At 41.9% G+C, this 14,090-nt stretch overlaps 1 protein-coding gene across 1 annotated transcript in view; it reads left to right on the top strand.

Annotated features, from left to right (window-relative positions):
- The window catches only part of TBC1D22B (TBC1 domain family member 22B), a 63,064-nt gene that overhangs the window by 9,600 nt on the left and 39,374 nt on the right, over positions 1-14,090 (top strand). Inside the window, exons 4-7 of the mRNA XM_014060169.2 lie at positions 4,304-4,483; positions 6,453-6,523; positions 7,187-7,315; positions 8,402-8,467. Coding sequence (XP_013915644.2) covers positions 4,304-4,483; positions 6,453-6,523; positions 7,187-7,315; positions 8,402-8,467 — 446 coding nt within the window. The remainder of the gene's footprint in view (positions 1-4,303; positions 4,484-6,452; positions 6,524-7,186; positions 7,316-8,401; positions 8,468-14,090) is intronic.

Raw genomic sequence — 14,090 nt, 5'->3', positions numbered from 1 at the left:
ATTATATAATCTCTTTATATGCATTGAACTTTGATTTCTGATTTGTTTTAGTAAATTATCATCATCTTGCATAAAACCGATTTTTTGATCTCTTTTCCATCTGGCCTGTAACTGCCCATTACTGGAATCATGATTGAATTACCTTTTCATCTTTTAGTACATTCAAGGGTTTTAATTGTAGTACACCCCTTTCTAGTGTAAGAAGCTGTCTGTAAGTAGTTACATCCTGTTTTTGTACTATATTTATGTTTTCTATTGCGTGTCTAGGAATTGCCCACATGGGTATCTTGTCATTTAATTTGTATTGATATTTTTTCCAGACCCACAGTAGAGCATTCCTTAAAATAAGATTTTTAAAGTTCTTATCTACCTTTTTGTTATATAGCAAGTAAGCATGCCAACCATATACCAAATCATGCCCTTCGATATTAAGTATTCTGTCATCTGTTAAGTTTAGGTATTTAGGTATTTATTAATGCTTATAGGCCGCCCTTTTCCCTGAGGGGACTCAGTGCGGCTTACATAAAATAAGGGGGGGGGGTATACAGACAATAGACATAACAATACATAGAAGTAAAATAGTAAGTAAGTTAATCCAGTCACTAATTACCGGTAAAACTACTGCTTCATATAGTTTTAAATTGGGTAATTTCAAGCCTCCTCTCTCACGCACATCTTGCATTATTTTTAGTTTTATTCTCGGCTTCTTCCCTGCCCATACAAATTTATTAATGCCCTTCTGCCATTCTAGCAAATTTACATCTTTTTTAAGTATTGGTATCATTTGAAAAAGAAATAAAAAATTAGGTAGAATATTCATTTTCACTGCTGCTATTCTTCCCAGCAGAGATAATTGTAATTTCTCCCAGTTTTTCATCTCTGTCTGTATGCTATGCCATAGTGGTTCATAATTATACTTATATAGCTTCCCATTTGAAGTTGAAATATAGACTCCTAAATATTTGACCTTTTTAATTATTTCACATCCTGTCGTTCCTTCTAATTCTTCCCTTTGTTTAGTGTTCATATTTTTAACTAGCATCTTTTTTTCCCCTAAATTTATTTTAATTCCTGACACTTGGCCATATTGATTAATCATATTCACTAAAACCTTAGTAGATTCCTGTAGTTGGGTTAATGTTATAACCAAGTCATCCGCAAAAGCACGTACTCTATATTCTTGATGCCTAATCTTGATTCCCTGTAAATCATCTGAACCCCGTATTTTATTCAACAATAGTTCCAAAGTTATGATAAACAATAATGGGGATAAGGGAGAACCCTGCCTTGTACCTTTCTCGATTTTAAATGAGTCTGTTAAACTTCCATTAACTATGATTTGAGCTGTTTGTTCCTGATATATTGCTTTAATTGATTGTAAAAAATGCTCTCCTATTTGCATTTTTTGCAATATTTTCAATAAAAATTGCCAATTCACTCTATCAAAGGCTTTCTCAGCATCTAGAAATATAAGCGCAGCAGGAATTTGGTTATTCTTTCCCAAATATTCCAATGTATTAACAATTTGTCTTACATTACTTCTCATTTGTCTCCCTTGAACAAAACCTGTTTGATTATTATGAATCAATTGCTGAATAACCAAAATTAACCTATTTGCTAATATTTTGGTAAAATTTTTATAATCTATATTGAGTAATGATATAGGTCTATAAATTTTTGGTTGAGTAAGATCTTGGTCCTCTTTTGGTATCAGGGATGTAAAAGCTGTCTTCCAAGATGGGGATACCTTCCCTTCCATTTGGATCTTATTGAATAGTTCCTTGAGAGGTTCTACCATTTCTAATTGTAAATTTTTGTAATAAGCTGATGTCAGGCCGTCTGCTTTCCCTACCTTTAGCTGTCTGATTACCTGGAGAATTTCCCCCAAAGTTATTGGTTGATTCAATCTCTCCCTCTGCTCATCTTTAACTATGGGTATTTTTTCTTTATCCAGGTATCTATCTATTTCTAAACCTTGTATTTTATCATTCATATACAATCCTGTAAAAAATTCACGAAAGGCCTTTTGGATCTCACCCTGTTGATGCACTACCTTCCCTCTATAATGTAGTTTCGATATATTGCGAGATTTCTGTTTTTTCCTAATCAAATATGCTAACCATCTACCAGATTTATTTGCATTACAAAAGGTGTTATGTTTTGCATATAGCAAATTAGTAGCCACCTGGTCCGACATCAGCATATTAAATTGCTCTCTTAATAGAGTAATTACTTCTTTAATCTTTTTGTCTCCTGGTTTAGTATTAACTCCTGCTCTCTCTTCCTAATTTCTTCTTCTAGTTCAATTCTCTTTTCCCCCTGTTTATGTCTATGTTTTCTATTTAAATTTATCAGAACTCCTCTCATATACGCTTTACTTGCATCCCATACCATTTCCATAGATGTACCCTTATTCATATTAAAAACAAAATATTCTCTTAACAATTTTTTACATTCATTAATATTTTTCTCATATTTAAATAAGTTTGTGTTCAATCTCCAAGTCCTTCATGCATGCTTATGATCTGATAAGGCTCTGGAACATACCTTCGTCTTCCTTATCCTAGAAAGCAAATCATTGGTTGTTAGTATGAAGTCAATCCTGGAAAATACAATTTGGAGTTCACGAGTATTAGTTCTGCCCGCTTTGAAATCAGTAATAAATCAGTCTTTGTGCTGAGGGTGGGCAAATGCCTTCGTTCTGCAAAAAAAAGCAGAAGAGATTCTTGACGTGGAGAAATACTATGCTGCCGGGCGGCCCCCACTTCCCATCCCCAGATTTATGTTCTGGGGGGGTTAGTTAGAGTTCTGCCCAAACATAGTTGCTCGCCTTCTTCTTCGATGCCCAAAGAAGAAGTAATCAAACTGCCAAACAGCTGATGGATACTGTTTAGACAGTTTAATGCAGCCAAGATTCCGGAGCTGTTAAAAACAACAACTGCCACAGGCCCCGCCCAACCGGAAGCCCTTTTAAGCAGTGGTTAATGTATCTGTTAATCATTCTTACTAACTGATATCAAACATAGTTACCGCATGTTTATTGGAGAGACAGGGTGGATGAGTTTGTTCTTTCTGCAGATAAAAGCCTTTTGGTTAGTGAACTGGTACTCAAAAAGTGCTTGAAACTTTTGGGAAGAACATAGTTTTGACCACAGAATCTTTATATTGCATGTGAGATATGAATGTAAAATATACAGCCTGAAGTCGTCATGCAGCCTTCTTTTTGTGTTCCACTCCCAAAATGGCCAAAATGTTGACAGCTTCTTCGTTGGTGGCTTTGAACTTTAGGGAAGATTAGAGGATAAAATCAGTACCTTAATCTTTACAGATATTCTAGAGATACCCATTTCACCCTGCATGGTCCCTGAAATTCCCCTTGAAATGGGTTCTGCCACAAATCCTCAAGCCAGAAATTGTACACTCCTATAATCAAACAATTAAGATAATGCACGTCTTATCTTGCATACTGCAGTGATGAGCAAAGTGTATTCTGTTTTCTGGCTTTGGAAAATTAGCCATCTGACAGCAAAACTACCACCAGATGGCATCAAAGCCCATACCACATTCTATTTCTTTTCTGGCAATTGTTTGGCTTTTTAGCATTAAAGTACAGCGGAAGTTGGTGTGGTAGATTGCTTTTGAGGTGTGGTGCTTCCTCTTCTGTGCTATTGATTTTGTTGTTTAGCATGCTGAAGGAAGAAGGAATGAAAGAGCCTGAAATCTGGAAACAGATGGAAGGGATTGAACAGGTGGAGACGATGGAAGAAGAGATGAGAGAGCATTGGCTTTATATAATGTTGATGGACAGGCCAGGTAATCTTGACATCAGTGAAAGTGGTTTAAGAGCCATCCATCTAAATTGCTAACAATATAACAGTCTACTTTTACCTTTACAATCATTGGGTCTCTGCACTTTCCTTAAGAGTTATGTCAAGCATAGTGAAAATTGTAAAAGATCAGGGTATTCCTGTGCAAGAGTTCTTGGTGAATGAATGAAACAGAACAGTTTGATAACTTGGTCAGCAGGAATGGATCATCATGGTTCATCTTGGCTAATGCTCAAGTTCTTTGCATACCTTTTTAATAACAGCATGGCAGGAAATGTGAAACTTCTGCCATCATTCAGTGATGGGAGATAAAATTCACGGTATGGAGATTTCCCTTGCCATGTGTGTGTTTAAAGATGTGGAAGCCTTCCTGAAATTGGAGATTCTGGAGGCATGAAGAAAACAATGGATTCTGGAAGCTCCAGTGTTTGCTGCTGCCCAGTATACTTCTGATGGACCTCTTTAAACTCTTTTAGAGGATGCCTGTATCCGCAACCCCCTCCACAAACAGCAATCTCTCCCACTCCGACCCATCATTCCACTTGTCGCTCGCATCTCTGACCAAAATGCTTCTGGGGCTCCTCCCATGACGGTGCGTGAGAAAACCCGCTTGGAAAAATTCCGGCAGCTTCTGTCCAGCCAAAACACAGATCTAGGTGAGTCCAGATGTTGGGATGATAAAAGTACCTAAAGAACTTTTGTGGTTTCTAGAAATAATAAATAAACAACCACATGTTTAGGTTATCATCAATGTCCTTGTGTAACATGAGATTCCAGTGTGAGATCATCCCTAGCCAAGCTAGTCAAGAATGTTAATGTTATAGTCTTAGAGAAGATCAAGCAAGGATTGTATGAGTACTAAAGCCGAACAGTTGTAGATCTATACAGAGTCCCAATGATTATATTTGATTTATTATTTTATTTACATACATATTTAAATCCAATTTTAAATTTCAAAGAATTAAAATAAAAAGAAAAATACTGTATTTTTTGGAATCTACTGTATTTCCACAAAAATAAGACATGGTCTTATTTTCTTTTGGCCCCCCTCCCAAATGTTGCTTGGGCCTTATTATTGGGGGGGGCTTATTGGTTTGGAGTTGCCGGGTGGCTGCTCTCTTGCGAGCGGGCGCCTGAAGAGCTGGGCACAGCCTCAGGGGCAAACGGCTGTGTTGCGCTGTTGCAGCAGCGCAACAAAGCCGGCCTGAGGTGACCACGCTCATGAGCAGCCGCCCGGCAACCCCCCTTTCTAGCCGGGCAGAGTGCCATTCACTGACCCAGTAATATCCCAAAGGCGCTAAGCCGCGTGGCGCTCTGCCTGGCTGGAAAGGGAGGTTGCACAAGCACTTGTTCTGCCTCCAGCTCGTGTGCCTTCCAGCCTTACCATGCCCAGCTCTCCCTGCAGGGCCGGGCCAGGGTGTCGGCGCCTCTGTGGCCCCGCTGCCGCCGCAGCCCTGCTGTCACCACCACCACCATGCTCCGAGCATTACCGGCTTCCAAACTCCGGGCATCCGCTGCCGAGTCTTCCGGCAGCGGCTGCTCTGAGACTATGCTCTATGGTTGTGGGCTGGTTGTTGGAAGACTCTGGTGGGACAGAGAGTCTTCCCGCAGCCAGCCCACAACCATAGAGTGTAGTCCCAGAGCGGCTGCTGCCGGAAAACTCGGCAGCGGATCTCTGGAGTTTGGAAGCCGGTTATGCTCGGAGCAGGGTTGTGGTGGCGGTGGTGCCCTGGTCTGGCCCTGCAGGGAGAGCTGGGCATGGTGAGGCTGGGAGGCACGCAAGATGGAGGCAGAATAAGTGCTTGCGCAACCTCTCTTTCCAGCTGGGTAGAGTGCCACATGGCTTAGCACCTTTGGGATATTACTGGATCGGTGAGTGGTGCACAGTGCCACCCACCAACCTAGCGGTATCCCAAAGGCGTCAAGCAATGTGAGCGCCTTTGCCCCCCCTCCCCCCGGCTACTGTGGCTTTGCACCTTAGGGATATTGCTAGGTTGGTGAGTGGCGCTCTGCCTGGCTAAGGGGGGGGGCGGGTTGTTCAGGAGGCTTATTATTGGGGGAGGGCATATATTTTTGCCCACATGAAAAATATGGCATGGCCTTATTATCAGGACATGCCGTAATTTCGGGGAAACACGGTAAGACACACTGGAGTATAAGACACATCATGATTTTGAAGAGATAAATTTAAAAAAAAGTTTTTGCACTCTGCAGGCCTCCCAAACCCTCTGAATGTCTCGTTTTTTGCACACACACAAAAAAAGTGCATGCAGAGCCTTGGGAACCTTGTAGAGTGCTCCAGGGGGCTGGTGGGGCAAAAACGGCCTGTTTTTTGCTCATTTATGCCCTCCCCAGTCCCAGGAGCACTTTGCAAGCCTCCCAAACCCTCTACACATCCATTTTTGCAAAGGGGCCGGGGTTTCGGTAGGCTAAAAATGTGTATTCAGTATATAAGACACACCTAGATTTTCATCCTCGGGGGGGGGGGGGGGAGGTACTTATACTATTGCCATACATATTTAAGCAGCACGTTACTTACCCAGAGGGGAGAAAAGTATATTCTTTCTGTCATTTTCAAAATGCCAAAAAGTTAATATGAATACATTCATTGTTACCTTGTTGCAGATGAATTGAGGAAATGCAGCTGGCCTGGTGTCCCCAGAGAGGTTCGTCCTGTGACTTGGCGACTTTTATCAGTGAGTGCTGCATCCTCTGACCTAGGACAACTTGTGTCATCTACATAATGAAAATGTATCCAAGATGCATAACTGGGCTCCAGGCAAACACAGCTCCTGGTTGGATTTTTAGCCCAAGTCTTTCTTAACCAAGCTGCCTGAGATCTCTTGAGAGGAATATGACACTGTAGCATGGGAGAACAGTACATTTTATATTTAGGTTTGTAAAAACTGATTTAGAAATAAAAATAACCCATATGTTATGTTAGTTATGCAGTAAAAAGAAAGAATGTCAATTAATTCCAAAGTTAGTCTCTGTAGAAAATGACAGAAGTTACATGATACAGTATTTCTGACTTCCAAAAAGCCTTATTCCCAAGAAATCTTTATGTGATGCTGGAATTGTAGGTTCCAAAGTAAGACTGTCTCCAATGCTTTTAAGCATTTAATGCAGGGAAAAAAGTTGATAGTTGCAGTTTCATCCCCTAAAGGAGAACTTGATTAGAAGAAGCTGCATTCTTCAAACTTTTGGTTCTATAACTTTTTGTTGGACTCTTGTTAATCCTATATCCTTTCCTAAAATATTTTCTTATGGGCTAGCATTGGGCAGGTTGGAGTGAAAATTGGATAGGAATGTGGAACACAGTGGGAGAATTTTGACTTGACAGGTTTTGTCTTCTATAGGGTTATCTCCCTGCCAGTATGGAACGAAGGAAGCTGACTTTACAACGAAAACGAGAGGAGTATTTTGGCTTCATTGAACAGTATTATGACTCCAGAAATGAGGAGCATCATCAAGATACCTATCGGCAGGTACTCAGACTTCTATTCTATAGATTGAGCTTGGCCCCCTTACCGATTTGCATGTAGTTCTGACCATTATTTGTTTAGTTACAATTCTTTGCATTTATGTTCCCACCTTTTCTGAGCTCCAAAGCATGGATTTGGAAATTTACCTGCAGAACAATAGCCATGTGAGATAGATTGGCCTAGACAGTTTCTGGGCAAGTCACTCAGTGAGTTCTGTAGTTGAATGGGTCTTCCCATTACAGATTCCCAAATTAACATTGATAATAATATACTAGACAATAATATACAATTCCTAGGTGTTATTGATTGTCAAAATCAGCAGATGGGAAACTGATCTAACTAATGGTCCTAGAACAGGAATAGTTAGCCTTTTTGCCTTTCAGAGCTATGTCAGATATTCCAGATATAAACTGTGTTCATTCTCCATGAACTTGCTTGTAGGTCAGTGCTTTTGGTTAAATCCACAATTTTAAGCATGCTTGACGGGAGGGGAGGTCTACTTTCCAACACACCTAGGAAATAGGATGCTTTCTTTTGCTTCTTTCCAGAGAGAGCCGCTGGAGTTGCTTCACTGGAAAGAAAAGAAAAAGCTACACAAGACTTCCCTACCCCTTCCTCTTGAAGCAGCTCTATAGTGCTGCATCCTTCCTGCCATTGGCAGTAAGGTTGCTCTTTTGCTGGGAGGAAAGCTTCCCCTATGCTGCCTAGAAAACTGATAGCTGGAACCACATAATCATCAGGCTGTTGCACCTGCTGCCTGCGTGTCTTCCAAGAGTTGCAGGCACTCTTGACTCAGAGAGAAGCTACTGGGGTGAAATTATCTAGGTTTTTTTTAGGGTGGTCCTTTGAATTGATTATTGCTGCAAGGCTTGCATATTTGTGCTGGATCATTAACATATATCCTTGAGTCATCAGCTCTATTTAGTTGGATGAACAAGAACATGCTATAATGTCAATCCTCTGTGAATCAGTGACATCATTCTATCTTCTGTTTAGATTAGGTCATGGAAATATTGCCTTGTATGTGCAGATTGCAAGATTTGTTTGCAGTCTTTAATTTCTTTTTATTTTCTTAAAAATCATTTTCAGATCCATATAGACATTCCACGGACAAATCCCCTCATCCCTCTGTTCCAGCAACCATTAGTTCAAGAGGTGAGAAGTCCCCCCCCCCTCTGATAAGCCATTTAACTCTTGATGTTGGTGACCAAGGATGCTTACAGACATTTTTGTTTTGTCCAATTATTACTGTTTTCTGAGTACTGTTACTCAACGACAACCAGTTTAAGATGTGTGAACTTCAACTTCCAGCTAGCTGGGGAATTCTGGGAATTGAAGCCCAACATCATAAATTTGCTGAAGTCAAGAAACAATGTTCTAGGGTTAACTGCCTTATATTATTCAAGGGCATTTCTGATAGATTTTTTTTCTTTAAATCACACTTTTAAGTATTTTCTTTCCACTCTAAAAGTTAGCTGGCTATGTAGTATATGCTGCATTTCCAAAATTCAATATAAATGAATCATGCAGGCACACCTATTTTTGCAGAAATATTTTATCAATATTCTACTTAAGCGCATCATTTGGGAAATGCAAAAAATCATTATGAAATTATAAAAGAATGCACATTGCCACCAGATAAATATTTCCCTGCCTCTTTCTTCTTAGGGATATGTATTAATATAAGTGTATGATAGGATAATGTTGCATTCTGTTTCCTTTTATTTTGCCAGCCATTGCTGTGTAGATAAAGAAATTTGTAACACAATGGCATTGCATTATGTACTAGATTTTGCAGGCAAATCAACAGGAAGAACTACTATACAGGACTAACATTTCAATCTGCAGCCCGATAGTTTCAATACTGTCTAATTATGGACTTTTCATAAGAATCCATATATTCAAATATTACCTGAAAGTACAAACTTTCAACAGAAAAAGATGCAACTTCTTCATATTTTTTATTTTTTTAGAATGCACTAGATAGGATAAAATCTTTTTCCTATGCAATTATATTTAGTTGCAAGGGTACAATGTTCTGAAATTATCTATCTGTTTATAGCCCCCAATATCCTGCTATCTAAGGACTCCCAGAGTGGGCTTAGAAATCAATAGAACAGAAGAAAAATATGACAATATTAGGAGAATAGATAGTATTCTAAAATCAAAGTAAGATTAGTAGAACAATAAGGACAGTACAGTTGGAAAGCTTTTTTTTTCTGATGTAATAAAATTGACCATACAGTTTTTCATTTCGAATATTTTTGAAGGAGAATTTAAAAACAAAGCATGAAAACCAAGGAATCCATTTCTCCAGGCATTTTCAATCCTTTCAGTGATAAGTACCCAGAATAAGTCTTCTGAGGATGCTAATAGTATCTAGGAAGTTACTATGAGTAAAAGGCAGGGTGTATGTGGGCTTTCTAGATGCTCTCTAGTAATAAGGCTCTGTAGAAGTCAGTAAGTCAGTATTTTTAGAAACTCTTTAACAGAAAGTGACTTTGTGAAGGAATAATATCTGACTTTTTAAAGTGTCCCCTCAATGTATAATCACCAGCAAAGCTGCATTAAGTCTTTAGAGTTTTAAATGGCAGACCTCTGGCTAGATGAATTGAATTCCAAATATTAATAACTAAACAGGTTATACAGTATAAATTATTTCAGCTTTGACCAATCTGATTCTTCTGATTATTTACTGATGCCTGCAAATCATGCTGTTTCAGTCAAGCTTAAGTGATCTTAAATCCATTTCTAGCTCTAATGTATAGCAGAGATGGGTTTTTCTTTATTTAGGAGTCAGCATTGATTGGGTTTGGCAATTTATGATTACTAATGCAAGGTCTGTCTAAAACCATAATAGATTGATTCAGTTCTTCAGATTTATGAAGCATAAATAAATACCTAACAAGGTCCTGTACTGTTGGCCTTGAAATGAATAGGCACATTGTTGTGGCTTGTTTTCTGGTGTATGTCCCTTTTCTCCTTGTAGCAGACAATGGCCTGTGCATACTGTTTAAAAGCTTTGATCAGCTTAAGAGGCAGAATACTTAACCATTAATATAAGTGGTAGTGCTGCAAAACAAATGGCCATGTTCAAAGTATGATTAATGAGAGCTATCTGTCACAATTATGTTGAATGCCATTGCTGACTATCCTGAAAGTTATAAAATAACCTGTGCAGACTCTTGAAAGGAAAACTGGCCAGGAAATTTATACCAAGTGCATTGAGATATTGCTTATATTGTTCTGCTAGAACAAGTTTCCTAACAACTAGCAATAAATACCTCCATCAAGATTTTGTATTCTCGAAACAACAGACATCAGATGCTTGTCTGCTAAATTCAGTCATCGTGGATGCAAATGTAACAGAGAAGCTATTCATTTATTATTAATGTTTCATGAAGTGTGAACAACATATATTCTGGAGAATATCAGTTCTCTCAATTACAGAAATCAACATGAGGACTTGAAGCATGCTGGGGTTAATGTTTCTGAATCCGGTGTGCAACTAGAAAACCTATCAGGGGCCTCAGGTCTGAGCCCTATTCTTATATTTGAAGGAAACAAGAGAATCTAGAGCACCTCTGTCAAGGAGCTGCAATGTATGGTCTGTCAGGCCTTGCTGATTCTGCAGAAGTGATTTATTGAACTTGACAGTGTGTTTTGGGGCTGCTGTGTACATATTAGCAATAGCCTCATCCTAAGGTTCATGAATTTCAGCCATACCAGATAGTTGTGAGAAGGCCTTTTGTTGCCTATATTAAACCATACACAAGAAACCTCATTGCGGAAAATGAGGAACTTTTAACAGTAGATATAGAGCATGTGCAAAATATATGATAGTGATTTTGGAAAGACTCTTACATAACAGAGGTAGGAGATATGTTGGACTAGAATGACCATTGGCTTACCTGAAGGGTCCTTTTCTGTGCACTGCGGGAGAGTCTAAGTAATGGGTTAAATCAGTCTGGTTGCCCTAGGACTGAGGAATCTTTTTCCTTGGCCACGCCTCCTGGTGTTGCTTGGCCCCAGAATTTTGACAAGGTCTGGAAGCGTGATGAAGCAGTAAAGGAAAGTCCAAGTTGACACGACAGTCACGAATCCCTGGAGGGAGAAGCCAGGGTGGGTTGGACTCTCCCACGGTGCACAGAAAAGGGCCCTTAGGTAAGCCAGTGGTCATTTCCTGTGTGCTGCTTGGAGAGTCCAAGCAATGGAACATACCCATGTTATATGTCACTAGGACAGGCAGAAGGCCAGTCCCGGGATTCGGTCGTGGAAACAACTGCCTGGAGAACCTGCCTGCCAAACGAGGCTTCAGCCAAAGCATACATGTCCAATTTATAGTTCTTGACAAAGGGTGATGGTGAAGACTAGGTAGCCGCTCTGCAGATGTCATCAATGGTAGCCTGGGTAGCCCAGGCAGCGGTGGTGGCAGCGCTCCTTGTGGAATGAGCGGTAATGTGTTGAGGTACTGCCCTGGACTGATGTTCGTATGCAGCTGCAATGCATGCTCTCCTGCCGACTTAGAAGATGTCACGTTCTTACACAAAGAGCTTGGTTGGAATGACACAAAGAGGGCCTCTGACCTGTGGAAGTCTGCAGAACGCTTGATGTATATCCGCAGGGCCCATCTGACATCCAACTTGTGCCAAACACATTCCCTTGGGTGGTTGGAGCGCGGGCAGAAGTTAGGTAGGATGACTTCTTGCGCCCTGTGGAACCAGGTGTTGATCTTTGGGATGAAGGCAGGGTCCAGACACAGTATGACCCTGTCTGGATGGATGACACAAAGGTCCTCTCGGACCGATGGAGCCGCCAGCTCTGATATGCGCCTTACAGATGTTATTGCGACAAGAAAGGCAGTCTTTAAGGTGAGGTGTCGAAGTAATGTTGTACGCAGAGGCTCGAAGGGTGGTGAAGTAAGAGCCTGTAGGACCACCAATAACTTCCAAGTGGGATAACGGTGAACCACCGGAGGGCGTAAGTTGGAGGCACCCTTAAGGAAACAGCGAACCCTTGATATTTTGCTGAGGGGCTGAGTCGGATCACCAGACCAAATGGTGGATAGTGCTGCCACCTCAGGACGAAGGGTGTTGGGGCAAGACCCTTGTCTAGGCCCCCTGTAGAAAGTCCAGTACGTGGGAGACAGGTGCAGTGACTGGATCAAGATGGAGGTTGTTACACCACTTGGCAAAGGTGGACCAGGTGGAGTCGTATATCCTGGTCGTTGAAGGACTCCTGGATGGTACGTACCACTTCCTCCCACAGGTCCTCTCTCCTCAGGAGGTCCCCCTCAAGGGCCATATGGCCAGCTAGAGCCACTGGTGGTCCGGGTGAACTATGGCCCCCTGGCTGAGGGAGATCCGGCCTTGAGGGATTCACCATGGAGTAGACATCAACAGGCTGACAAGGTCAGCATATCAGGACCTCCGAGGCCAGTGGGCTGCGACGAGGAGGACCTCCGCCCTCTCCATGATGATTTTGCAGATCACCTGTGGTAGAAGCAGGAGAGGAGGGAAGGCATACAGCAGTCCCTGAGGCTATCTGCATTGAAGGGCATCCGTCCCCTCCACCCCCGGCGAATGGAAGCGGGAGAAGAAGCATTGGAGTTGCATGTTCTCTCAAGTGATGAACAGGTCGATCACAAGGGTGCCGAATCTGCGAGACAACTGGCAGAACAGGACTGGATCCAATTGCCACTCTGCATTGTCTATGGTGGTCCTACTCAGCCAGCCCGCCTGAGTATTGTTCACACAATATTGCACACAATATTGCATCCATTCGCTCTGATGTGGTCAGAGCGAATGGATGCAACGTGACACTCCGCCCACCTGCCCAGCGCTTCTGCCTGTGCCATGAGTTTCCTGGATCTGGTGCTGCCCTAGCGATTTATATGTGCCTTGGTGGCCACATTGTCCATCATCAGGAGGACGTGCTGATGCAGAATGTCCCGGTGAAAATGTCGCAGGGCGAGTCTCGCTGCCCGCAGCTCCAAGAAATTGATGTTGCAAGCTGCTTCGGCTGGAGACCACTTGCCCTGAGTTACGCGATGACCCATGTGTGGCCCCCAGCCAGCAAGGCTGGCGTCTGTCGTTATGACCACTCTTGCAGGTTCCTTGAACAGGTGTCTCTTCAGAAGAGCTATTGATTGCCACCACTTGAGAGATCTCTTCATGGTCGGGGAAAACCCACCGTCATGGATGAATTGCTCCTGTTGGCTCTCTGATGAGGCAGGAGAAGCCACTGCAACTCTCTGGAATGGAGCCGTGCCCAGGGGACGACCGAGATGCAGGAGATCATCTTCCCCAACTATTGTGAGAGGAGTAACACAGAGACTCGCCTCAAGCTCAGAACCTTGTGGGTCAGGGATACTAAGCCGTTTATTCTGTCTTGAGAAAGGAACACCTTGCAAGTTGAGGTGTCTATCACCACACCCAGGTGGAGAAGGTTGGTAGTTGGGGTGAGATGACTCTTGCAGATTCAATGAGAACCTGTGACTCCGGAGGGACCTCATGATGATATGGAGGTCCCGTAAGGCTTGTTTCCTGGACAACGATTGGATGAGAATGTCATTCAGGTAACATTGTAGTCTTACGGGCCTGCGTCTGAGTTGCGCTGCAACCACTGACAGAACTTTTGTGAAGGTTCTGGATGCCGACAACAGGTCGAATGGAAGGGCCCTGTACTAATAATTTCGGTCGGCGTAGAAGAACTGCAGGAACCTTCGGTGTTGTGGTCAAATAGGGATATGTAGATAAGCCTTCTTCAAGTCAATGGA

Source organism: Thamnophis sirtalis, unplaced genomic scaffold (genome assembly GCF_051295495.1).
Source record: "Thamnophis sirtalis isolate CommonGarterSnake01/CBP01778 unplaced genomic scaffold, rThaSir2_p1.2 scaffold_7, whole genome shotgun sequence".
Lineage (NCBI taxonomy): Eukaryota > Metazoa > Chordata > Lepidosauria > Squamata > Natricidae > Thamnophis > Thamnophis sirtalis.
Note: the sequence above shows the minus strand (reverse complement) of the source record. Positions and strands in the feature narration are given on the sequence as shown.